This window comes from Pinus tabuliformis, chromosome 2_2, assembly GCF_031772625.1.
Source record: "Pinus tabuliformis cultivar Carrire ecotype Pingquan chromosome 2_2, CPIR1, whole genome shotgun sequence".
Classification (NCBI taxonomy): domain Eukaryota; kingdom Viridiplantae; phylum Streptophyta; class Pinopsida; order Pinales; family Pinaceae; genus Pinus; species Pinus tabuliformis.
Window position 1 is genome coordinate 86,259,803 of NC_142300.1, and position 27,994 is coordinate 86,287,796.

Genomic DNA, 27,994 nt, shown 5'->3' on the forward strand with positions numbered 1-27,994 from the left:
TAAAAATCACATTAAATTTCAAACAACCAACGCCCAAAGCCCGTCAATCTGCCGTCGGTTTCCCACGCCGAATTCAAAAATTGCATTAACGGTGTTACGGAGGCGTGAGCAGAATAACGTTAGTATGTATTCTTTTCAAAATGGTATAAACATATCGCAACTATTGGAATCGGACGGTGTAGAAAACTCCCCGGAGAGTCGAGATAAGATACGGACCGTCCACGCCCAGTTGCGAATGTCTTGGCGACTGTGAGGGAAAGAGCAGATAATTACTCTGAACGACATCCCAAAATAGCAGCTATCTACCTGGTTATACAATTGTCGGGGTATATATTCCATTGGTATCGATCCTAACAGAAGCGCCTGTGCAATCTGAGCGAGTATTTTGCAGTTTTCTTTTTCCATTTTGGTCCCGATTTCACCTCAAATCATCCATCTCATTTGAGTCCATGTCTTGAATTCATTGCCACCTGGAATCCGTCCGATATGATTCATAGAATATCTCTCTCTCAGAGCTCTTCTCCATGGTCATGGTCGTCAGGGTTTTAGACCGCAGAGGTTTAAGCTTTCTTTCTGGGTTTTCAGGGTCATGATTGAAATGGAGGTGTCAGATACAGAGGATGCTGCGATGGAAGAGTGGTTTCCAGATTTCCAAATCGACCCGGACTATGAATTCTCCGCTCCTCATTTTTTCGATTTTATTCAGGGCGAGACAGAGGAGGAAGCCCGACAAGCCGAAGGATGGTTTGAAACTGCAAGCACCTATGCAGCATCGCGTGAGTAGCAAACTACTTTCATTGTTTTTTATTTCAAATATCCATGTCATATTTTAAATCAGAACAGTGTTTTACTCGGAAGGTCAACATGACCTATAAGGACAAATCTGATCAGGTCATACAAATAGATGCGAATCACAGAGCCAATCCTTCAAATAAAAATGAGGAGTTATCAATCCCTCGGTTGATGGTACAGCATCCTCATGCCTTTTGGCTTGCGGTTGTTATCTCTGTGATGTTGCAAGCTGTCTTATTACAGTGGCCATATCCCTATGTTGGGATTCTGTTCCATATTAATACTCATCTTCTAATCCTGCCTATATTATGATTAATCCTGCATGCATAATCAATCCTACATCCATAATCATTATGAGACAGATGGTTTACAAAGCATGGCGAACCTTAAGTACTAGACAGAAATGCCATCATGGGCTTGCAGAGACAGTCAGGAACCATCATGGGCAGGGGTGGAAACATCAACAACATGGAAATTCATGGTTACACTGCTGTCCTTCATAGGTTTGGGCAGTGTGTGCAAGCCAATGATTGTCTTTGTGCCTCACCATAAATTTACCTATCTGGATCACCTGCACAAAAAGCTTTTCTAATCCAGAGTGTAGCTTTGGGGTGCAAATCGCATGTTGATGTGATGTGATAGCATCCTAACTCACTATGATACTCACATTGCTGGCATGGGCACTCTCTGGTTTGTGGTCGTTATTTATGTGATGTTGCAAGCTATCTTGCTACTGTGGCATATTGTGGAATCTTTATCGACATCGATACTCTCATTCCTTATCAAGTATTAAAAATCCAGAGTCTGTCATTGTTCTATTTCACAGCATGTTCTGATTGTTTACCATTTGAGCCAGATTATGACCATAGGAGTTAAGTTTTCTCAGACATAAGCTCTCAAACTTGTGGAAAGGATTCCATATTCAATATAAGAAAACATGGCTTGAAAAATTTGTGGGATCCATTTCCATATCAATACTCTCATTCTTTATCAAGCATAAAAATCCAGAATCTATCTTTGTTCTATTTCATAGCAAGTTCTGATTGTTTACCATTTGAGTCATATTATGACCATAGGATATAGGTTTTCTCAAAGTCGTGTCAAGGCTTCCCTATTCAACATAAAAAAAACATCGGTTGAAAACTTTGTTTTCCCTCCACTTTGTGTAAGAATATTCCCTCTCAAACACTGTACCTATGGTGTTTTGGACGTCTTCACAAACTTAAAAGCTCCCTCTACTAGTGAAATCTATCTCTTTTGGGATTGATGATGTTAAAATTAGGAATCATTAAATTCAAATACTGATTGGAGTGTTGATATCTAGAGTTAATATCGATGGCTCTGACTTCCACTGCAAATTGTTATTGCAAACTGCCATAGGCTATTTTGTGTTTGTGCTTGGGTGTTGAATTCACATTAAAACTCTATGCATAGCAAAACTGCTTCATAAGGCTCAATATATGTCTGAAATCTTTGCCAATCCTAAAGCAGGCAATAACGTGCAAGTTCTGAAATTGATGTCTTTGCACTATTCCTCTCTCCAGCATTAACATGATTTGATGGTTTTGTCTGTTAAAGCTGATTCATCTTACCTTGGAGTTAGCTTTGTTTGCATCGGTGTCTCATCCAGCATGCACTATGCATGTTGTATGCTTTCATGCAGAAGGTTGGCAATAAGACATAAAATTGCTCAACTTCCTATTCTATATGTATTCTGGACTTCTGCTGGTGAAAGTGGATCCGCTAGTTGAAGCTTAAAACATGAAATAGTGTTAGAACCTGGAAATGCTGCTAAGAAAAGATAAAATTAGTCAGTACGCTAGAGGAATCAAATATATTAAAATGAACAGAGAAACTCAAAATAGTATTTAAGAAGTCTGATGATAGCAATATTTTTATAATTGAAAGAATTACTTTAAACAGTCCAATAGACGAACAAGATTGAAATGGATGATGATAAAGAGTAAATGATAATTCAGAGAAATTCAGCTTCCTTCCTTGGTTATGAAAGCATCATTTGCTCTTCTGCAGATGGCTAAATTCGGTTCCAGTTGTGGAAGGATCTCGTATTGACTAGATGGATTGCTTTTTAGATCTTAGAATCCTAGGCACTCCTTCGGTCCCATAGATATAAGCTTTGATAAAAATAGCAGATGCAAGAATATTATTTCTGGATAACGGTTGAACATATGTTTCTCAGTGTCACTTTTTGCTATCTCTGAGTGATTCGAATTTAGCTGGCGTTATATTTTTAAGTTGATTCACTTATCCTTTTCTATGCAGCATATGTGGCAAAAATTAAGGAAAGAGAATCATCTCAAGATGAAACGAAATGCAATATTCAGGAAGACCAACATGTTGAAATGGGCTGCCCTGTCACGGACTTGGTTGACAGTGCAATGAATAATGATGTTCCCAGCTCCAATGAAGGCGGAGACATGAGTGATGGTAAGATTTAACTTGTTTTATTTTGTTAACTGTAAGTTCGTAATCATATTTGCTTCTCTCTCTAATGCTAATTTCTGTCTGTAAGATAAATGCCAGTAATTAATGTGTTGATCCACATTTTAGATATTCTATCCCTTTAACTGGAAGAAGTGGCTCAAACTCTTCCTATATAGTTTTCTATGGCAAAGTTACTGTTTGCAGTTGTGACTATGTCACTGATTCAGGAGAATGATGTCTTGGAAATCTCCCACTTATCAGGGTATATGAAGCTTCATTCCCGACAATATTTATTCCCTGTTACTTTATTTGATTTTCTGAAGGAAGCTGGATATCTATGTGCAATGTGTTCTAGATTCAGCTTTGCTCCAGCTTAAAACACGGGTCTTCTGGCAACATTAATAAGTTTTCATTGATTGTTTGTTCCCTTTGTCGATTTGCTGTCCTATAATACTATTGATATTTGTGTTGTTGATTCTTGTGTATCTGTACTGTGGAGCTTAGACATGGAGCTCTGTACTCCTAAAGGGCAAGTTAATGTAAATGCAACACAGCTGACTGTTAAAAGAGTTCCACCTTTCTCAAGTAAGTCAACTTTAACAAAACCTACAGCAAGCCACCTGGCAAAGCGGCATGATTTGAGTGTATGTGGGACAAAAGAAGTTAAGAATACTAAGCAAGCTAAAGCAAGGTAATATAATTTCATTTGCTAACGAGTTTCTTTTGGTTAATATAATTTTGAGATTGTTTTAGAGGATACGGTTAAATATTGGAGTGTCTGATGATCAGGTGCATCAAGGAGATATCATTGAGGAAAGAAAAAGCAGCTCAAAAGAGTGCTGCCCAAGACCACCAAGCAGTGAAAAGACAAAAACTTGAAGGAGGCCGCTTGCACCCGGTGGGCTATGATTTCAACCAATTGATTTTACCTTCTTATCATTCATTCTGATTAAATAGTCTGGAAAAATCTGGTAGATGTTTTAGCCCACTGTTTTGGACCAAGTTATCAACCCTTGTTTGTTATATTATGAAATTTCTACTGTTACAGGAAAAAGTATAATAGCTTTCTAGAACTGAATCAGTTTTCTAAAATTTCCAATGCAAAGCAAAACAAAAATGTTAATTGAGACCCCTTAGTTTGCATGATGATGAGATCCATTGATGTATGCAAGCTTGAGTAGAAATAATGAATCACAATATATGGAATAGAATTTGCATTTGCAAAACGAAATGTATGAAAGAAAATGGAGCACTTCAGATCTCATGCTGAACTCGAATTGGGTTGGTGATTAGTAGTTGGTTGTAGTGGATTCATAGTTGTGTTGTAAAGCTTCATGTTGTGCATATATTGATGTACAAATTTACTTTATTAATGAGAATTCAGAGTTGATTATTGTTATTGCAAAATCTAGCACCTTATTGTGAAGCACTCCCTTTGCTTTTGTGATGGACACAATCCACCACAAGGAAGGCTTTCCTAGTAAATCTTTGGGATTAAGCAACCCAATTTAACTTAGGCTAAATGCCGCTTAAGGGTTCTACAACGAGATTTCACTTTGGAATAAATATGGAATGATTAGGGTTTTAGGTGGATTAAGGTATCATTCCAAGGAATTGAGTTCAAGGTTTCCTATGTCTCAATCTAGAGGCTTAGGTCAACCAATAGAGGCTCAAATGAGGTGTCCAAACACATACAATCAAGAAACTATGCTTTGCTATCATAAACTAGGATTTATACTAGCAATTGCAGCAAACCAATATTATATAGAAGCAATAAGAAAAAGCCTTAGAATCTTTCATAAAGAAGTATAAAATTAGGGCTAAACAAAGCGTAAACAAGAGTGTATTACAGTGAAATAAAGGTCCTAAGGAAGGTCAGACTGGACTACAGGCAAGTGATAACCACCAAAAGTTGAAGCAAGGGAATAATTATACAACCAGTAGCGGTCTATCATCCAATTCAACCTGTGATCCATACTTGAATGCCTTTGAACGTAAAATGAAACCACTTGAATACCTAAATGGTTAATGCACCACACAATAAATGACCCACCTTCATCATTGCATCTATGATAAATGAATGCATTGGTCGAAGAGTGGATGAGAGGCATCTAAGATTGGCTATCTATGGATCGTGGTAGGATTGCTAGCTAGCAAATTCCATCATATGAGAAAAATTTTCTCCGAGGGTTAACCATACACATTGGTGGATAACAATTATCAAGATCATATTTAGAGTTGTGAACAATTACAACATTGGTACTATACCTATCAGTTGATGACCTAGTGTGGAAACTTGTGTGCAATGCATGAGGTATAATTGGGCAAAGTAAATCATCATATCTTATGCACAATGATGGATTGTAGCTCGTGGTACATGGTTGTTGATGTGCGTATTTGAGCATGTGACACAAATGCAGCTGCAACACAAGTTGCAGTATACAAGAGCTATAGAATGGGTGTTGCTAGTGAGATTGACTTGTCTCTTGATCACAAACGAAAAGGGCCATAGGAAGTTGATTAGTAGACTTTATTGAAAATCAAGATGTTGAAAGGACCCATTCAAGGACATTGAGAGAGAGATTGATGTGGTGCATTCACTTGAGGATCTTGGTGACAAAGCAAAGGAGGTAGGCGGGATGAAGGTGAGAGAGAGAGGATAATTGTCAAGATGTGTGTTGATGAAGAGAGGTTCGCTAAGGGGCTAATGAAGGTAAAACCTACCATACTCATGTGACATTTGTTTTTGCGTTGACTCAATATCCTAGATAGATATTAATGGTTAGATATGTAGGACAAGTGCATCATGTAAATTATTGATGAGCTTGTGAATGCTATATTGGGGGAAATCACTAGAGACTCGATTCGTATGAATCTACCAAACTCAAGCTGATAGTGGCCGGTCATAATTGGAGATTAGAGTAGGGTTCTTGCTCTTGTTAGATTGGCTTAAGCATTGAGAGGGCAATTAGATAGGAAAATGTTAGACACCTAACAACGAATGAGTCATTGTAGGCCTTGAGTGAGGCATTAAGAGTTGTAGGTGTGGCATTGAGGATGGCAACTTTGTGAAGGGGGTCAATTAAAAGGCATTGAAACTATGACATCCCCAAGTGGGTATGCATAAGCCAAGATTTAGTTTTGATAATGCCTTTTTTTTTAATATTGTACTAGTCAATGTGGATTTTAATATAGAAAATGGAGATGATCCTCTTTAGTATAGGGGTTAGGAAATTGGATTGAGGCGAAGGAGGAAAACTAGATAGTCTAAGGAAGAAGGCCTCTTACAAGTTTGAGGTGGTTGATTCATAGGGAAATCATAACAACAACCTTTTGTTTGTTTGCATTGGTGCGATATTGGATATGGAGGTTTAGTTTTGTAGTGCATTTTATTTGTTGTGGTCATGCCTAATATTTTTGTAGATTTGAGGTTTTTGTTGGGTGGACAAACAAGGGAAGAACCATTTTGTTTGCTTTCCTCCTTCTGTCTTTTAATGTTGGCTAGGTTAAAGAATGTGCATTTTTATGGGAGGAATATTTTTGGGATGTTTCATAGGTTATTTCTTCTCATGGCCCTCTTGTTTTTAGAGTTTTGTGTGCTTGTATAACCCTTGAAGTTTTGACTCTAATAACATTTAGGGTTTTGAGAGTATTTGCTTGATGTGCATGTGTAACAAGGATAAATTGAATTTCAAGGCCTCATAAGGAGGATTTTTTCTACAGTGTCCTCAATACATTGAGAGAATCACGGTGCTCTTGTAGTTTGGGGCAAGAGAAATCTCAATGTCACATCAATATAATGCCAATATATAAAATATGAAAAAATCATTTTCGTGTATACATTATTTAATTACCATTATGTCAAAAAAAGAGAGAAAAAAAGGAAAGAGATGGCATGTTATTTCCTTTAATTCATTACTATAACATAACAAATAAGTTAGTGTAGATCCATCTTAACCCTGGAGTGTTGAAAGTTTGCATTTGAGTGTTTTTGAACCCTCTTGATGATTAATCGATTTGGGGCTAGAGATTGATCTATCCTAGTAGGGTATAGGGTGTTGGATCAACAACTAGAGGCAAATTTTGGCGCTTTATAGAGATGGTAAAGAGTTCAAAGAGATGCGATAGATGTAGAGGTGTCTCGAATGAGTAAATGACTATGTACTCCTTGGGCCCTTGTTTAATAGTTAAGGGGTTGGGACAATGGATGAGGCAACACCTTGACTATACAAAGGCATGAATGTACAAAGACTAACTATAGATACATTGGTGAGAAAAATGATATGAAGCTACATATGGGTTGTACAAGTGTGGGGAGGTGCAATACTTGAAAACCCAAGAGATGTTTTGGAATTGGGCTAATTGTATTTGACTAGGGATCATTCCAAAGTTTAGACAATGATTGGAATGGTGAAACAAGCACAAACAATGATGCCATTGGTCATGTTGGCTTTGAAGCCACAATATGAACAAAAGAGATAGGTTGCAAAATGAATGCTAGTGCGGAGGCAAGAGGGTCAATGAATGTGCCTTGCATGGGAAATAAGGGGGGCTTAAAGATTGCCCCCTTTGTAAAGGCTTGTGAAGTGAACATATGGGAGTGTGAAGGCATACATGTGGAATGAAATGCCTTGTCTTACATGTACGCTGATGACCATACAAGGTGAAGTATTTGAGGCCACACTGTAAGGACTAGATTGATGTGGTTGGATCTGTGATGTGAATGAACTATGCTTTGACTAAATGAGGGCTGGAAGATGAAGATGGGCATGATAGAGATGGAGTGGTGGGAATGACCGAAGGGGTTTGTGAGATTTCTAGTTAATCAATAGCATACAAAGCACCGATAGTATGCTTGCTTTGCAGCCTGCAATCATGGATTTTGTGTGTGCGTGTATGAGAGAGTGAGAGAGAGAGGCTTTTTGTATAATGTGGTGACATCATTTGTCTTTATTGTGCAGGTAATCAATGTAAAAGAGCAACTTCTACCTCACAAAGTACCTTCAAAGTTGGCTGTCTCTAAAGAATTGGGTTCTGCTAAAGAAAAAGGTGTGGATTGTCCCAAGGAGAGAAATTGCTTTTCGTCTTCTAAGGTTAGCAGCTAGATCTTAATCTACCCTTTGTTTTGATTTGATGTTGACTTGCCACTGTCTTTTAAAGATCCCTATATTTATATAAGCTATTGTATTTTTCTACAGTTCTGGAAATTGTGGTTTTACTATTTTATGTTGAATAGTCATTTATAATTCCTTGCTCTTTCATCGTAACTTTTGAAAAGGTGAGAAGATTTCAACCAAAAGTGCCCGAGAGATGTTTTGGAATTGGGCTAATTGTATTTGACTAGGGATCATTCCAAAGTTTAGAAAATGATTGGAATGGTGAAACAAGCACAAACAATGATGCCATGGATCATGTTGGCTTTGAAGCCACAATATGAACAAAAGAGATAGGTTGCAAAATGAATGCTAGTGTGGAGGCAGGAGGGTCAGTGAATGCGCCTTGCATGGGAATTAAGGGGGGTTTAAAGATTTGCCCCCTTTGTAAAGGCTTGTGAAGTGAACACATGTGAGTGTGAAGGCATACATGTGGAATGAAATGCCTTGACTTACATGTACCCTGATGACCATACAAGGTGAAGTATTTGAGGCCACACTGTAAGGATTAGATTGATGTGGTTGGAGCTGTGATGTGAATGAACTATGCTTTGACTAAATGAAGATGGGCAGGTTAGAGATGGAGCAGTGGGAATGACCGAAGGGGTCTGTGAGATTGCTAGTTGATCAATAGCATACAAAGCACCGATAGTATGCTTGCTTTGCATCCTGCAATCATGGATTCTAATAGATATACCTGCCATTTGTTTATGCTTCACATTTTGTGTGTGTGCATGTATGAGAGAGTGAGAGAGAGAGAGGCTTTTTGTATAATGTGGTGACGTCATTTGTCTTTATTGTGCAGGTAATCAATGTAAAAGAGCAACTTCTACCTCACAAAGTACCTTCAAAGTTGGCTGTCTCTAAAGAATTGGGTTCTGCTAAAGAAAATGGTGTGGATTGTCCCAAGGAGAGAAATTGCTTTTCATCTTCTAAGGTTAGCAGCTTGATCTTACTTTACCCTTTGTTTTGATTTGATGTTGACTTGCCACTGTCTTTTAAAGATGCCTATATTTATATAGGCTATTGTATTTTTCTACAGTTTTGGAAATTGTGGTTTTACTATTTTATGTTGAATAGTCATTTATAATTCCTTGCTCTTTCATTGTAACTTTTGAAAAGGTGAGAAGATTTCAACCAAAAGTGCCCGAGAAGTTGAATAACCAGCCTTTGTCATTGGTAAGTATAAGTTAAATCAACTCAGATTTGAAGGTTATTTAAAATACTAGCAGTTTGGATATTATGAACTCGCGTGACAGTGTGCAAATGTTTCAGGAGAGGAATGCAGATGGAATCCCCCAGCAGGCTAAATTGAGACTTACTGTGCCAAAAGAGCCTGAACTGGAGACGGCTCAAAGAGCTCGGCCTATAAGGTAAATATTTGCTATTGAAATGGTATTATCACCTCTCATATTACTTATATAGAGAGTGGTATGGATTTGTCAAGCAGACTGCATAACGTACATCTGACTTGATTTTACAGGGTAAAGAGTACAGCTGAGTTAGAAGAAGAGATGCTTGCAAAGATGCCAAAGTTCAAAGCTCGCCCATTGAACAAAAAAGTTAGTGTATGAGATAAATGACACAGGCTAGATTTAAATATATCCAAGTTTTGAAGGACTATTCTAGTCAGTAGTTTTTTTTACTAGTGGTGGATACTTCAATGATTCAAGTTCAATGCTATTAGTGCTGCTTTATTGACTTTCTCTTGTTTTTAGATATTGGAGGGTCCATCCTTGCCTTTACCACAAAGAAGTGCTGTGCAGTTGCCTGCGTTTCAGGTGCAATTTTTAATACAAACTTGTGTTTGATTTGGTCATCCATTTAATCTGCTAAGCGTATAATTATCACTTTGCTTTAGATTTTTATGTTTGCAATTCGTACAGGAATTTAATTTGAAGACATGGGAAAGAGCTATGCAACAATCTGCAGCTACATCTTTAATGTCATCATCTACAGATTCGGCTGTGGTAACTTACTATAATAATTGAACCCTTGGTATTTCAAATATGGGAATTTATGGGCTTTATGCCAAATTGTGTTTGCAGGCTTTGAAGTTGTTATTGTAGATGAAATGCCTTTAGGCTCGACCATTATGTCTAGATTCTTAATTAAGGATCCTTCTAAATGCAGACTATAGAGAAACATCCGCATAAAGCTGCTACTGGAGGTGGTTTGACAGAACCCAAAATGCCACACTTAGAAACTGCTTTACGGGCACGCACACCAAAGTAAGTTGCATAAAATCATATACTTAATTTCTAAATTTTGGAGCAAGAAAATTTCTGTCTTTTACATTTGTTTCCCTGAGGATTTATATAGCTGATTGATTGTACTTTGCCCATGTTGATTCAACTTGGAGAGTAATTTGGATGATGTTTCAGTTGTTAATATCCCAAGACAACATTTTTGGTATACAAATAGTTGAAGCATTGTAAAAATAATTTGAAAATTTGACATGTACAATTCAATAAAAAGGAACTTATGTAAGAGAAATATTTAGCTGGAGAAAAATGCGCATAAAATGAAGAATTTGGGAAATTGAAATGTTAAAAAAATAGAAGATTAAAACCATCAAAAGTCTATCATATCGACACATTTATGATTTGATCAATGTAATGCATATATCTATCAAGTGGTCTTATCATTTATCGACAGGGCAGTGAATTAGTTAGAAATTTCATGTTAATATTTTGGGTCAAATTGATACTGGGTGCTATGGATATTCGACAACCATTGTTGGGCCATTTCTCTTGTAATTATAGTTAGTCATTGTTTTTTGGAGGTGTATCCTGTGACTCTTGTTCATGTTGGTATTTCGATTTGTGCCAATACAATTGATGTTAAACAACTTGTACAGGTACGCACATGATTGCGTACATGGTGCTAATTGCTTGTTTGGAGGATGCATTGGATTTCCTATTTACCATAGTCATGAATAGATGTGCTTTGGCATTTCTTGTCGAACAATTAGTAGCTGAACAGGATCATTAGAGAGGACATTTACAGACAATACATTTAGGTTACCTAGATAGATCCATGCGGTGACCTCAAACCCAGGATGGCCTTCTATGTAGAGCATTTCATGGAGATGAGAGATGGCCTAATTGCCAGACTTCATATACACTTTGCCACTAGATGCAAGCTCTCAAGTCCCCTCTTGGCTAGTTTCAAGTTGGTTCTCATCAACTTAGGGTGGTAGTCGATCACCTATTCCATGAGTAGATGGGGTTTGTTGACTCTGCCAACCTACAGGAGATCGAGACATAGGACCATTTCATTTTCTGATGCCCATTCTATTATGAGATCCAATTCGATACCACTAACTTTTTAGGGTTTCCCAAAAATCCTTGTCTTCTTTAGATATCCGGAAGTGATGCTTGGCTTTATATATGAGGGAGGTTTTTTGGCTTCAATTGCCTATGCTTAGGTCACCATGATCATTGGACACTTCCAAGATGATCACCTCCTCCTTCCTGGTTCTCACAGACAAGTGCACCAAGAGAGTAGATACACCTCAACTTCTAGGTCTGTGGCGACTCAGGGAGGCCCTTTACCCTCTGGTCTGCCCATGAGACCCTCTCTGTATTGTTGAGAGGCACTTGTTTATTTAATTTAATTGCATCCTATGCTGCTATTGGAATGAACTTTCTTTCTTGGGGTTTCATCCTTGTCTCTTGTTAATTTAATTATTTTGTTTCTTTAATTGCATCCTATCGTCAAAAGCTACATTGGAACACACCTTCTTTCTTTGGGTTCATCCTAGGAGTTCCCTTCCTGGAGATTTCATACTCCTATATTATAATTATTGGATGAGAATACACATGGTTAGTTGTAAAGTCACATATTAGTGAATCGTGTGTCCTTTGACTTGCATGAGAAGGAAATGAATGCTAGGTGCTCTTCACCCTCTGGTGTAATTGTTTGCTAGCCGAGTCTAAATTTTAGGATAGACGCTTGTTTGGTATGCCATCTTTGGTTTGTGAAATGCATGTTTATTTGCTCGTGAATATTTAAAAGGATGTGCCAAGTGAAGTGCGAGAAACAAGGAAAAGCGCTTATTTCAATTCCTTCAATTGGTATAATCTCTGCTAATTGTATTTGAGATTATGTAACTCGTATATTAAGGGCTTGTACATTGCACGAAAACTCGGAATTTTAGATTGCACGAAACTTGCTACTATGGTTGTATCTAAACATATGAAACCATTAATTCAAACGTGTCATAGATAGTGTTAGCTATATGGTCATAATACTAAGAATAACAAATGAGATTTGGAGACATAATTTTCATATGAAACATATAATATACATTGGGTGAGACTTGATCGATTTAGCTGTGAACTATGAATAGGGTATGCAAAATTTTGCCCTGCGAGAAGCAAAGATATCAGAATCACGATAGTTCTGCACCGGCACTAGAATCGCGATGGAAATGTGGAACCGTTGATTTGGATTAGAATCTCCAGGTTTATGCCCTTTTGGAATTGGTGGATTTCCCACTTTGGGATCCGTTTCCTGTATTGGCGTTTCCGATCAAGTCTCACCCAATGTCAAGGGTTTAGGGTGGAACAATTTGAAATTAAATAAACAGAACTCAGTGGACGCCCTACAGTTTCCAGTCATTGTATTAAACAAATCAAGGTCAAATAAAGGCGCACAAGGAATTGTCAGCGGTCATTTTTTACGGTCGCACACTAGGAATCTTGTGTTGTGATTACAAGTTGGCAACGCTCCTAAAGTATCCGAAACTACTCAATCTAAAAGTTGACACGAATCCTTGATAAAACGAATTTCATTTCCCAAAATCATAAAACTCCCTCTAAGAGCTACCGAACGAGTAACTGTTAGTCGGGAATTTCAGTGGTGCCACCCTCCGTAGCTATAACTTCTCTTAAACCAAAGAGCAAATGTGTAATTTCTGGTTGTTCCTCCGCCAAATCCGTCTAAGGCTGAAGCCACGCGAACATTGGTCCCAATTAATATCAAATTTGTCCACTAAAACTTGGTGGAAATAAAACTTATCAAAACCATATCCGAAATTGTGCTTCTTAGAGATGCTAACTTTTAAGCAAAGTTTCTTGCTTAAGAACGTTGGCTAGGCCAGCTATCTAATTTACTAATCCACTCCTATTAAAACATTACAAAATGGGTACAACAAATTTCATTTTCATGCACATCGAATACAACGATTGTTAAGGGTACTAATCGGTATTTCAAGCATAGTAAATTAGTAATAAGAACATAACAAAATCGAGGGTCAACAGTGTTGCAGCTTGGGCTGAAGGTGATCAAAGGTGCTTCAACGTTATAGTGATTGCAATTTACAACTTCCCAAATTAATTTTATCTCCTCTTTTTTACGTTCGGAAAAAAATTATTTTGGTTGTCGAACACCTAATTACTCTTTGATGCGTGCAAGAAGGTATGGACAATTTAATGGTCTTTGATTGATAAGAAAATGATATAAGAATTTATATTTTATATCACAACTAGCAAAGTATAAGCTTTGCTACACCTTAAAGGAGAGAGCCTGCCAAGAATATTGCCCATTTCCAACAACTGCTATAGAGCACTTTACGGTGAGCATGCTGGAAACCCCATCTTCTGTTCTAGTTGGTCAAAGCTTGAGAGTTCAAGATGAGTCCGTGACATACAATTCTTATTTCTGGCAAACTTAGCAATACATTTCCCAATTCCATTAAGTTTTATATATTCATGCTTCCCCCCATGAATTTTACATGAGAATCAACGAGGAAGGGAGCTTCTCACTTTCAGTACAATCCTAAAAAATCCTCTTAGACTAGAACTTTAGTCGCATGGCCTTGTTCTCATTCTTGGAGGGAATAACATTATGGGCCCAATTTCGTCAACTTGCTCAACAAAAAATTATTATGGCACAGAAGAGCCCGGGATTGTTACCACAATGTTTTTCACGAGGAGATTTAGATGATAACGAGCCAAGAATTTTGCATTAACATACTCATAAATTCATCCTAGCAATGTTCATGTACAAAGCTATGTTGTATGATTTTCAGGAACATGGGAGTGTTGTGAATGGGAGGGCTAACCTTAGAGCTGAGAACTATAATATAATGCCAGTACTAGAATTTTCTGCCTCCTAGCAATGCCTAGGCTCTAGTGTTTATTTCAATCAAAATGTAAGCCATTTCTGACCTGTTTTTGCCTCCTAGCAACGTTTCAGATTTTAGTATTTAAATTTTATTTCAATCAAATTGGAGGCCAACCCAGGGCAGCGCTGCATTCTATTGCCCTGATAGAATTGCTATATATCATATTAGACTTTACTATTTTAGTATATTCACTTGTTCATTTACAAGTAACCAAACTTAACCATGCCTCAACCCTCACTCAATTGTGACTACTCAAGACTCACAATGCTGCTCACTCACACTGACTCATGATGTAGCATGATCCCAAATGCCAAACGATGTGTATTCTTCATGTCGGGGTTGCTATTTTATAGGAAGAAATTAGGGTTTTAAAATCATTTTATGGATTTTTGGAGTGGTGTTGTGAGATTGGTTCCAAAACAGTGATAATACATGTTAAGGATGCACCAATTTGGGGCCTACAAGCTTGGAAGCCTGTGGGAGCTTCCTGTCAGACATGGAGCTTCTACTCTGACATGGAGCTTCTACAAGCACCCTATACAAGAAACTCCATTTAAAACATTGCCAAGCTCCCATTGCCTTGACTTCGAAGCTACCATGTTCCTAGAACGGTTCCTAGTCAATTGGGAACATTTCATACCTGTTCCCAAGCTCCCCAAAATGTTGATTCAGCGGGAATAAGTTTTGGAGATGCTGGGAGTGGTTCCTGTGCAACTATGGTATAAACAAACTTAACTCTAGTCTTAATTTACTTCATGGCTTGTAGCCCCACTTATAGCCATTTGGCTCAATGGACACATGCCAATGGCATTGTTGAGTAGATGATATGCAAGCACAACTAGCAGCTTTATTTATATGTGCTGATATTAATTTTTTTAATTAGCTGATTAAGTTTTCTTTTTGTCTAGGACAGTGTAGCTGGAGATCAGTAGCTATTAGCCAAGTCAAAAGGAATATATAGAAAATCATTTGAAATTTGAATGCAATATAATGTCCACTGGTTTTGTTTTATTGTTACAACTTTACCCATGAGTATTGGATTTCTTTTCAGTATCATAAGATCTATTGGATCTTTGTTTTCATTTGAATGCACATTGCCGCTAAAAATTTTCGTTTCACTGTTCACTTGGACTTCATAATGCCCAAATCCAATGCAAGTACTGCCATTTATGAAATATATAGATCTCAAATAAAAGGATTCTGATAGGCATGAAGTATCGATCCAAATATAACTCTTGGAGAACATTTCAGGATAAAAAGCACAGAAGAATTGGAGAAAGAAGAACTGGAAAAGATTCCCAAGTTCAAGGCCAGGCCAATAAATAAAAGGGTAATGGGATCTATTTTTTAATGGAAATTGTCTTTGATATGATATGAATAGTGTAGATAGTAGTAGTTCCCTTTTATTATCATTTATTTATGTGAATTTGCATCGTACAGATATTTTCTAGTAGAGGGGATCTAGGCATATTTCGCAATTCCAAGCGCCAAGCCACAACACCTTTGGTATGATCACTTTATTTCCAGGTCCCTGGTTTACTTAATACTGCTATTATTTCAGTTGTGATATTGATACAATGGTTTTGATACTTCGAAAATGAAATTAACACATCAGGAATTCCACTTTGCAACGGAAGAGCGTTGTTATCACTCTCCTCCACCTGTTGACCTCCTTGAAAAGGTAGTAACGGTATATGATTCTTTTGGGTAGAAATGGTATATGCTTAGATAATTCAACATTACTATGTCAGAAAGAATGAGCTGTCAAATTCTAAAATCTTACCTACTCAGATTGAGTAATTCGAGAACAGATTTGACTTACAGGCCAGTTCTCTCTTTGTGTGGTTGGCTAGCTCTCGTTGAATTCCGAACCTCACCAGGATGTGGGTTGTCGACCAACAGTACCTAAGCCTTTCCATCTCCTCACTGAGGTTTGTATTATCTTACTTGTTTTTTTGAATTGAAACATCCCCTTTTATAAAATCACGCAAAATTTTAAATGTATTTATAATATAAAGCTGGCAGATTATAATGGCAGTTGTGGGTGTCATGACTATTCAGGAACGGGGAGCAGAAAAAGAAAGAAAATTTATGTTGGAGTTGCAGGAACAGAAGAGGAAAGAGGAAGAGGCACGGATTCCTAAGGCAAATCCGTTACCATATACTATCGAATATCCAGTAGTAAGTGCACAAGGGATTCTGTTTAATGTGGTTTTATAATGTGATATTTTAACTTCAGATAATGGTGGTGATTATCTCGCTAAGATTCTGGGTTGTTTATATGCATATGTTTCAGATTAGCTTTTATATTTGTTTCGATGCTGTTCTCTTGTCTTGTGTAGTGAAAAACCTTGTGGGTAAACAACATATTGCTGTAAACTCGGAATGTTTTACAAAATACAGCTTTTCGTGTGCCTAAGTTCTTACGAACACAAATTGCAGATCCCACAGAAACCAGAACCCAAGGAGTGCACTAAACCAGAACCTTTTCAACTTGAGAGTTTAATTAGGCACGAGGAAGAACTGCAACGAATGATGGAGGAGCGGGCAAGAGCTGAGAAGGAAGAGGCTGAAAAGAGGAAATTCCGAGCTCAACCTAACATGTCCAAGTTAGTGATGTAGTGTAAAGAATTTAAATGTCTTTGAATTTTTCAATTTTAGAGCTAAAAGGAGAACTTACATGGTAATAATTGCACTCCAGAGCTGTGGACTTTCAATCAGTAGATAGATACCCACTTTATTGGATAAATACTGAATGCCAGAGAATTTAGCATGATAAATAAGTACCACAGGACACATGAATGTAACATGTATACCAAGTTCTCTTTGTTAGAACTTAGGTCTTCACTGTACACCCAAATTTTTCATTAGGTGGTTAAAGTTTAGGAAAATGTCGAGTCTTCGTAGTGTAATTGTAAACATCTATTTGTTCGATCTGTTCATACGTTAGCTCTGAGTATAACTGTTGAATGTTGAGCAGCCATGTCTTTCTGGGATATTGCATTTGTCTGTGACCATGACTGAAAGGGTGATATGTACAAATGTTATTTTGGTTCTATAACAGTGGTTTACATGTGTATGATGCTGATTCAACTCCCGAATGTTATGAGTTATAGCTCCTTGCAACTAAGGGCTGGGATATATTTGTGTATTGCATTAATGAAGTAAGGCTTATGCATGCTACATGTTCTAAGCTTGCCTCTAAATGATTATGGAAGCTCTGAAATCATGGTATTATTGAAAATGTGAGACTGTAATAGGCCTTTGTTTTGGGGAGACTGATGGAAATGTTGCAAATGCAGTGTGCCTGTACATATTCCTCAGGTGCCTAGAATGCCTCTTACAGAGGTACAGGAGTTCTCCTTCCATGCCGATGCTCGAGCTGCTGAACGTCTAGAATTTGACAAGAAGGTACACTGTCTTCTCAATTTGGTATTTACCCAAGAGTAGGGCATTTAAATGCAGTTATTCTAATTTGCCTAAATTTCTTGTGCAGATACTGGAGAAACAGAATTTGTATATGAAACTTAAGGAGGAATATGAAGCTGCAAAGAAGGTCAGTGATCATTTCCCAGTATGGTTTTCAATCAGCTCTTCCATTATTTCTTTATCTAGTATATTGTAATATGCATACATGATTCAAAACAGTAATTTGCTATTTTGCTATTCTATATTTGTCTAACTAATGGGCTTTGAAGGATTCACCATTGAAATTTGAAATACCACTTAGTTTTTTGTTTTTGAAAAAGCTTCCTCTTATCACAATTGATGCTAACATGCCCAGATTTAGCATTATGGAGGATCCATCAGCGCAATTCATGATTCAAAACAATAATTTGATGTGTACATTAGCATTACAGATACATCTGAACGATTCATGATTCAATAACTTGATGCATACATTAGCATTACAAATGCGTAAATGATTCAAGACAATAATTCAATATGTCTGGTTGTGATAACTCCATTCTCATACTACTTCGCTTTTCTATCTTTGTCTAACTAATGTGGGCTTTGAATGCTTCATCATTGAGATGCCATTTACTCAGTTTAAGTTTTCGAAAAAGTTTCTCCATATCAGGATTGAGTGTAACACTCCCAGATTTAGCATTACAGGGGATTCATCAGCACAATTCAATTCTGTCTCTCTTTGGCTAAGCAGCTGCAAGTGGGTCATGTCACTTGGCAGGACTTGAACCGATAATTCAGCCAGCTTTAGCATTATGGGTGTCATGACCCTAGGGGCTCCGCACAGATACAAGGCGCTTTTGGGGCACAGTGACCCCTTGAGCACTCAACATCAATGTGTTCCTCAACTACCTAAAGTAGCAATGTTAATCCACCTGGACTGTGCCTCACAATATGTTACTTTTAATTATGCTCTATATCAGCTATTTAGCGGAATTATCATAACTTCTCAATATAGAACAAGAAACCATATTGTCATACACAAGTATTCTCCAACGATTCTCAATTGTTAATGGAACGATTCTCCAACCTTGTCTTTATTATAGCAGTGAAATTTATATTACATAGCCAATCTCAGCCTACCAGCTAGGTTCCTTTCTGAAACCATTTTTGCAACTTCGACCTAGTAGAATCACAACTTCGACCTTGATGCAGCTTCATAGCTTTGATCTTGCAGCTTCAGAACTTTGACCTAGAAGCAACTTCACAACATTGATCTGACAATTTAATAGCTTCGACCTAGAAGCAACTTCACAACTTCGACCTAGAAGCAGCTTCACAGATTCGACCTTGCAGCTTCACAACTTCGACCTAGAAGCAGCTTCAAAATTTCGACCTAGCAGCTTCAGAAGTTCGTCTTGCCCAGAAACTGTAGAAACCCTAACACAAGAGAGAGAGAGGCCCAAAACTTTGATCTTGCTCTTCTTCTTTTTCGTCCTTTTTCCAGCTTCTATCTTAGGAGATCGAACTTGCTTGAGAGTGTGTCCAAATGAGGTTGAGTTCCTTCTTATTTATAGGCTTTTGAGGGGTACGAATTGCTATCTTTAGGCCGACTTGTCCCTTCATGTAGGCCGACTTGTCCCTTCATGTAGGCCGACTTGATCTTTGCACCATGCTGAGGTCTTAGAGGGTCTTTTGACTCAAATAATTTTTCTTTACAATATGTAACATGCCTAAAAGCGTCTTTCATACACGGCAATGACTCAATTGACTTGTAGACTCAATGACAAGCCCTAGAAGCACTCAATGGGTTCTTGACCTAAAAATAAATCTCCCTTGAGCATGAAACCCATGCCTCAAGAATAACAATAACAATAATAATTTTAATTCTCTTTTTCATTAAATACATAAAATCATGATTACATATGTCATTATGAAGACCAAATCTAGTTATGTATTTCAACAACTCATATTGTTTGAAAGTTTTTTGTGAATTTTTGGATCAAATTTGGTCACATGTTACTTAACTTGAAGGGAAAAATTCCCTGAGGACATTATGGTGGTATTAGAACTAGCTCACCCTGCCAGCCTGTGAGTAGTTGGGTTCATGTCACTAACCAAGATCTCCAGGGAAGGTTTCAATGGAGGATTGGCAGAAGCAGGCTTGGGAAAAAACTAGGCAAGCTATAGCTCCTCATGCAGTAGAACCAACAACTGATAAATCAGCTTCTGGTCACTACATCTCAAACCAAGCCATTTGGCATGTTTCAGGCAATGCCTCAGATGACTATTGGTCAAAGAGGGGAGTCTTCACCTTTTGTTCAATTTGGAGTATTTAGTCTGGTCATTAATGAGAAACCTATGCAAGTAAGGGTAACATCTTTGTTGATTCCAAAGGCAAATAGTAACATTGAGGCGTCTATTCATAAAGAAGAAGAGAGAAAAAAGGAGAAACAGGCAAAAGCTCTTACAAGTTTGAAACAGTTGAACAAAAAGGCTATTGCTAAATTGAAAGAGTTGAACAGAAGGGTCGCAACATCTCAGGAGGAGGAAAATCTAAAAAGTGTGAAAGATAGCATTAGAGGGTAAGAGGCACACAGGTGATGAGGTGGAAAAACATCTCTCCTAGTGGAAGTAATATGGGCCATGCTGTCAATGATGAAATAGATCAACCATTGGAGCTGGGACTAGAAAGCAAGAATATTGGTGGAGGACATGGAATTTCCAGTTTAACGAACGCTAGAAATACGATAGGTTCTTCCCTTATAAATATGTCTGAAAACAACAAAGGTGGAAGACTACTAAGATTGGATTCTGATATATCCAATTGGGATTTGAAAACTGCGGTGAACAAATGGGAAAGCCCACTAGAGGATCTAATTAGAGCCCCAGGAAGAAAATATTCTCCAAGAATACCAGGAAGATAACTAAATGACCAGAATCTTGGATGTTCAAAGGATATTCAGGTTTAGGTTGCAGTTGCAAAATGGAAGGGTGATCCTAGAAGTTTTGAACGAGATATAGTCAGAATTTAGGAAGGGTGATGACATGAATGTTCATCAGCCAAAGTTTTTGGAACCGCTCTCACAAATTGACGAGCATGTTGAACATCAGTCAGTTCATGAAGTATTGACTAATACAGTTGGAAACTATCCATTGCTCTATCACAAGGGATTTTTGATGCCGCTAATGCAAGTCAAGTTTCAAAGATGCACCTTCAAGCAGCGAAGAGACACATTAGCTTAATTCCAGAAATTGGTGCATCCTCTAATATAGATCAAGGGATAGCTCTTGTAAAGGATTCTATAGATAAACTTCTAAAGAAACCCACAATGGATATAAGGAAGAATATATAACCAATGTTCCACCAAGGTTCCGGGATGAGGGGGCGAGGGAGCGAGGGGGCGCGGGAGCGGCCTATGCAAAAGCTCCCTACCATTTTTTAGGAAACGTGGGGGAGCGTCAGGGTTTAAAAAATTTATAAATATAAAATATAATTTATTAATTGAGTCCACTATGACAATTTGGTTTGAATTGAAAAGCTGCAAAGCATGATCATTGATATGAATATCATTTGACATTATCCAAATTTATAATATCATATAAAATAATAAATTTAAGATTCTAATTCAGCTTGGTCAAATTCTAATTTAGATTTTGGTCAGACAGAGGGAGAGCTTCAGCTTGATAAGGTAGCCACTGAATTCTGTGAAAAGGTAAATGAACAGATCAGGAACACTGCATTGGCAGTAGAAGGGGGAACTACAATGGGTTGTCCAGCTGTATTGGATCCAACAGCTAGAAAGTTTGTTATATTATATATAATATAGATAGTACACCATATGCTGAAAGAAGAGTTTTGGTTCCAGGAGAGATGAGAAGATCACATGAAAGAGTTTCTAACAGTTTACTATCAAATGACATTGACTGCAGGATGACCATCTGCGAACCAACTTGGGTGACCAACGATGGCATGGATAATTTGTCTACCTTATTAGAGCAATGCCATGCAGTTCAAACTTCAAACTAGCAGTGTATTTCAGGGGTGAAAATAATTTTCAGACCTGAGAATTCAAGTTGAGCCACTGTGCTCTGTGTAAATTTTGTAACTGTATAAATTCATATATAACGACAGTTCCTGAGATTTCTTGTTGCCCATAGTATTTTGTCATGCTTGCAGTAAATGCATGTTAGTCTATAGTCCACCCAATTATTTCCCACATGACATAGGTGTTGCTTCCATAGTTTGTATGTCAAATGTCATGCAAATTAAAAACACAAACTGAATGTCTCATATTCTTTGCCTGTCACTCCAGTTATCTCCCCACTGTAATCCAGCCATCACTTGAGAAAAAAAGGAGAAGTTTTGAAAGGGAAAATTCATGTACGTGCTATATGGTCCAGCAAATTTCCATGATACTGACCCTCTAAAATAACGCTTGTTGAAACCAAAAGACAGCACAAGACGTTATCCCCATACAGAACATGAGTAGCTTTGTACCACTTTAGGTCTATTAAATCATAAACTATAAGCAAGGCCATTTTTTTGGGAGCGTGGGGAAACGTCCCCTCAAGGAAGGGAAACGTTTCCCTAGCACGTCCCCCCGAGTTTCCTCCATTTTGGGAGCGTGGGGAAACGTCCCCTACTCGTCCCCAAGTCCCCGGAGCGCGGGGGAGCGAGGAAACTAGACCCCTAGGGTGGGGGGCGAGTCCCCGTGGAACATTGTATATAACAGGTCTGCATGTCAAAAGTAGAATGGAAGGATCAACAACCCCGGATATACAATAGAGAATATTAATAATCCTGGATCTTCCTCACATGATGTAATCCATAATGAGCAAGACACCAGTGGCAGGAGTCCTAGTAGTAATAACTCACCAAAACAAACACTAACAGTCCTAGTCAGCAATTTAATGGCTTGTGCATTTCAACTCTACAATGAATCTTCTGCTCTGGAGTATAGTCAATCATTCCAGCAGAAAGATCATAAGTACAGTCTTTTGCATCACAGAAATTCTCAAGTAGTTCAACTTATGCCAACAAGGAAAAAGATGGGGAGAAGCTTATGAATAACCAATGGAAGTACATAGCCAACTTATGAAGAACAAGTTCTAGCACATGCTCTGGAAACTGGGGAAGGGGGCTTCCACATAGGCACATCTCAAGCATTGTTGTCAATGAGGGAGTGCATAAATCAACATAAGGCAGAAGTAGGTTTGGGAAATGAGGGCAATGGGGCTGACAGATATTGCATAGATAGAACTGAGAGTGATGAAATCCATGTAAGAGATGTATGGGTGATAAGTTTGATGAAAAGGAAAACTATGCTGCACCCGAACATGCAGTTGTTTGAGGACAAACATTCTCAGGAAGGGGGGACTATAATGTCCCTTATGGATTAATTGCCCACAGGATGATGGAATAGCCTATCCTACCTCGTAGGCTATATAGTCTTTGATAAAGGGTGAAACCCAAATATCCAATGTTTTGGGACAACATTGGGTAAATTTTGGGGTAGTTGGGGCAAAAGCCAAAATTGGGGGTTGCACATGAACCCCTCACATTTGATTAAGGAGGAGAAAACCCCACGAAGAAATCTATAAATAAAGGAGAGTTGAAATCATTTTATCATCATGAATTTGGATTGAATGTCTCTGTTTTTTTGAGTTGAGGCTTCAAGGGTTTTAAGACCCCTTCTTCCTGAATAGTTTCAGTGGAGGTGATCCCACCCTAGCTAATCCCTTTGTCTAGTTTTGATGGAGCTGATGCCACCCTACGTAGACACCTTCTTTCTTGTTCTAAAACAACATATTCTACTGAAGCAGTTTCGGTTTCTTAAAGATTTGTGGGTGAAGATTGGCCTGTAGGTATATGAACAATGGAGGTATATCCCTGAGAGAATCCACCAAACCCCCCTGAAAGCTGACTGTTTCCTGTTGTTAGGGCACCAAAATTCTTGTGGTTATTGTAGTCCAATATTTGTGGGTCAAGATTGGCCTGCAGTTTTGTTTTCCAGAACAACGGAGGTATATTTCTGAGAGAATCCACCAAATCCCCCTGAAAGCTGACTGTTTCCTGTCGTTAGGGCACCAAATTGCTGTAAGGCACCAAATTTTTGTAAGCATCCACAGCCACAACCATAGGGACCATGGTTGCAGGGACGATGAAGAGAAGACGTGGTAACGATCCAAACACAGAGGCAGTATTATGGTAACGATCCAAACAGAGGCAGTATTATCCATAACTGCGGATTAACTTTAGGACAATCTCAACCTGTTGCATATATACAATCGGCACAGTTCAGGCAGCAAACCCCAATAATTGTGAACCAATGGGACTCAGACAGTAAGAAGAATTTATTAGTCTTTCCTAACAAAACAACAAGCTTAGCATAGGGTAGTTTATTGGTAAATTATCAAGGAGCAGTAGTATTATCAGTTGAGTATAGCTAGTCATTGTTGGATCATTGGTACAATTTTGTTATTGGATTATTAAGGGCCACCATACTGTTTGCAACAACCCTTGGTTGAATCTTGAAATCTGTTTGTACTGTTGAACATTGCTCTATTGCATCTGCTGTCATACTGTTGGAAAGTGTTTTTGTGAATTTCTGGATCAAATTTGGTTACATGTTACTTAACCCTAAGGGAAAAATTCCCTAAAACCCTTAAGAGTAGTTCTCCATCCAGGAGCTACTTTACCATATTCCAAATAAAGCGGTTTTAAGGACCTTCCTACACTGGTTGATTTTGATGTGGTTTTGGAAGTATCATCAATGGTCCGTGTAGCCATAGAAACTAGTGTAATGGTTGAAATTTGTTAACCATATTTCAATAAATATAATTTCTCTATTTATCTAACAAACCCGCCCCTCTGCCCCTTCTTCTCTTATTAATTTCCTTCATTCCTTTTTTGAACGTTTATTATTATTTTTGACCGTTTTAATTCAATTAATATTTTAATAATCCTTTTGACCGCTTCTTAATTCTTTAATAATTTAATAATCTTTTGATTTTGACCGTTTATTTTATTTTAATAGTTATATTTTCTGAACGTTACTCTAATGCCTTAACCAACCTCTCTATTTAAGGTCTGATCAACACTCTTATCATATGTGTTTGCTTACTAGTCCTTGATGATGGGTGGAGTGTCCATCCGAAACGTCGGTCAAGGTAAACATCTACAACATCTACATAGTTTTCTCCAAAAGTTTTTTGACAGTTTGTTAATTTTGTTATTATATTATAAACATAACATGATTTTGGTATCACCTACTAATTGAAACTGCAATATTAGTCACCATCTCCATATCTTGTTTACTAAGCTTTACTAGTTATACACTACCTTTCGGCAACCCTCTAAACATCTTAGGGATCCTTTGGGGATCATGAAATTCCATATGGGGGGGATTAGGCACTCTGTTAAAATTGGCAGCTAGGGCCAAACTCCACACAGGTCATCTTATTTATGACAGCTGATATTTTTCTTGGATTCCTCTCTCCGAGAGGTGTAGGATTGATCTAAAGATCATCCGATTCCGACATGTACAAATGAAGTTATGAACTTATTTTGATTATGGACAAATTGTCAAGGTTGGCAAACAAGCTTATGTAGGCTCAGAAGCCCAACAGGTCACGTCTATTCATCCTCAACGTTTGCTATAAATACATGATGCCTTAGCCTCATTTGGACACACTCATCTTCACACTTCTCTCTCTCTCTCCTCATTGATTGGGTACGGATTTCTGTACCTCTCTCTCTCCACACGTCCGAAATTTCAGGAGAGTGAAATTTTAGAAGGCCGAAATTTCAAGAGATGGAATTTCTGGACAGTTTGCCCAAGCGTTGACCTCCTTTGACTGCGTTTTTGTGAGGGCTATCTCTATTTGGGCAGGCCGCATTTTTGGGCACAGAAATCGAGGCTAAATGTTGATTGTTGACCAGCGTTGACTGCAGCTAGGGCTGACCGCAGGTGGGCTGTTTGATCAGACTTTGACTAGGCTGAATTTGACTGTTTTGAGGCTGAAGTTGACTGAAGTTGACCGATTTGCTGAGGGTCAAATCTGGCCTGTTGACTTTTCTGGTTAGGGCTCTTTTGCTGCTGTTATAAATTATCAGATTTGTAAATTGTACTATCTCTCTCTGCTGAACTATTGAAGACAAAGAAGATTTGATCAAGGGTTTCTCCACATTGGGATTTGTCCCTCGCTGGTGCCACATCTTGTGTCCTTTTGTTTTGGCTTGTCTTCTACTGTTTATGTTTATGTTCTATATGCATTTTACTATCATGTTGATATGATAGCTAAAATGGATATTGATATTGAGCTAATTAAGAAATTGAAGTAAAATTGCTCTAAAGCATAAAACATACCATCGTTGCCTAAAATTAACACACTCCTTTGACATTGACACTCACTTAAATAAAAGCTGGCGACTGTCATCCGATGATGCAATAGCTGAGGCGGTGTTGGATTTTTTGGGAAGCTCATGCTTCCTTCAAACATAAAGTTTTGGTGTGGCCTTTATTTGTCAAGAGTAGACTTCATAAAGTTGGCATGCTAATTTGGCTTGTGTGTTCAGCATGCTTTTTGAAGTTATCAGACAACCCGAGTTTTTTGGGCATGGTTCAGGTCAAGGCAAAGTCTTAATACTCTTGAGATTAAAAATTTGAAATGAAAATATGAGTTCAGACCATATAGATCCGTATGATGTTCTTTTAATGCAGCTTCATTGATTGTTTCTTGACTGAACAGGTGGAGGAGGAGAGGGCCATTAAAGCTATGCGACAGGAAATGATTCCTCATGCACGGCCATTGCCATCTTTTAACAAACCTTTTGTTCCAGAGAGGTAATGTGTTCAATTTGGCCTGAATGCTCTTTTGTTATTTTGTTACAAGGATCTTAGTTTATTTCATTTATTGACAATGTGTTTCATGACAGATCATCTAAGGAATTGACAGAACCTAAATCTCCAAAGTTTTGTCTTCCCCATCGGAGAGATACGAGCAGTTATCAATATTGAGTGTGCAGATAAGGTTACAATTCTAGTCATTTCTATTTTTTGTCTGAAATGCAATGCATTCTATGCATCTGGCTTGTTATTGGTCATTTTTATCTTAGAAATACGTGAATCGTCCAAATCTCATCAGATTTGGTAATAAATGCAAAATAAATGTGTTAGTTTGAATTTTGAAATGACTGAAAGGGATCAGTTGATGGCCTTGGTTGTTCCATTTCTTTTCCTCTTATTTGGATTCGTTTTCTTCCTCTGCCCATTTGTCATGCATTCTTACACAGCTTGCGTTGTTTTCTTAGCTGATAGGTTTTCATTTCTCACTTATATATTCAAGGAGAGACTTGATCTCAGCTTACAACCGTAGGTTTCACAGAAAATTTAATTTCAGTATTTTCCTTGTTCTGTATTGTATTGTCTATAATGTTGTAATTGAGAACTGGGTTTTGTCTCAGGTAACGGGCCATCAAAATATAGACACGAAAAACAAGAAAGAATCAATTGAATTATCTCTATCTGAAGGACTCTGAACCTTGTTATGAAGGCAAATGTGAAATTCTATGTAGGGGAAGCCTTCTTCAGTCCCATAATTTTGGTGAATGGCATATGAATTAAATCTTATGTAGATTGAAAAGCATGGTGTATTCTTTGTCTAGATTGAAGAGCATGTTATTATAACAGGTATACAACATTGTTACGACTTGTATAAGACGAAAAATCTGTCTGTTAATAGATATGGTTATGATGGTCCATTCCAATTAGCTCATGGCTTGGTTATTATGGGGTGCCGTAAGTAAGGTTTTTTCCAGAGTAGTATTGAAGGTCCCAATCAAATGCAGGGGAAACCATAAGAGGTATTCCGTTCAATGGTGGTGAAGGTAATGATTCCGTTGTTATTCAACATTATGAATTTGGGATCTGGGGTGGTGAACACCAGAACAGTGCAAGTCAGCACCACACCAAATATCGTCAATTCCGAACATCAACAAGATGTTTGTTGGTTGTAACTGTAACTCAAAGCAATGTAAGATTGAGGTTTATTTTCTCTA

General features: G+C 37.9%; 1 protein-coding gene across 2 annotated transcripts; it reads left to right on the plus strand.

The window, feature by feature from the left end:
• Window positions 1–163: 163 nt before the first annotated feature.
• Window positions 164–27,994, plus strand: LOC149191553 (protein TPX2-like). 2 transcript variants are annotated; one of them, XR_016254279.1, is made up of 24 exons: window positions 164–776; window positions 3,076–3,240; window positions 3,742–3,928; window positions 4,027–4,135; window positions 8,199–8,330; window positions 9,196–9,327; window positions 9,513–9,569; window positions 9,666–9,763; window positions 9,874–9,952; window positions 10,109–10,171; window positions 10,277–10,360; window positions 10,524–10,621; window positions 15,775–15,853; window positions 15,964–16,029; window positions 16,139–16,204; window positions 16,377–16,454; window positions 16,585–16,704; window positions 16,966–17,132; window positions 17,826–17,934; window positions 18,020–18,079; window positions 26,686–26,780; window positions 26,873–26,967; window positions 27,248–27,308; window positions 27,401–27,994. XR_016254279.1 is itself a non-coding variant. In XM_089404330.1 (23 exons), the coding sequence occupies exons 1-22, from the start codon at window positions 590–592 to the stop codon at window positions 26,952–26,954; spliced, it is 2,313 nt and encodes a 770-aa protein (XP_089260456.1). In that variant the 5' UTR covers window positions 165–589; the 3' UTR covers window positions 26,955–26,967; window positions 27,401–27,994. The 2 variants fall into 2 exon arrangements, 1 of the variants encoding a protein (XP_089260456.1); XM_089404330.1 differs by lacking the exon at window positions 27,248–27,308 and having other exon boundaries at window positions 165–776.

What these genes read in the sequence shown, in the direction of transcription:
- LOC149191553 (XM_089404330.1), top strand. Translation starts at nt 590, where the DNA reads ATGATTGAAATGGAGGTGTCAGATACAGAGGATGCTGCGATGGAAGAG. An exon ending in CTCGCCCATTGAACAAAAAA is followed by an intron (nt 9,953 to 10,108) that starts GTTAGTGTATGA and finishes TCTTGTTTTTAG; the next exon opens with ATATTGGAGGGTCCATCCTT. An exon ending in CTGTTGACCTCCTTGAAAAG is followed by an intron (nt 16,205 to 16,376) that starts GTAGTAACGGTA and finishes GTGGTTGGCTAG; the next exon opens with CTCTCGTTGAATTCCGAACC.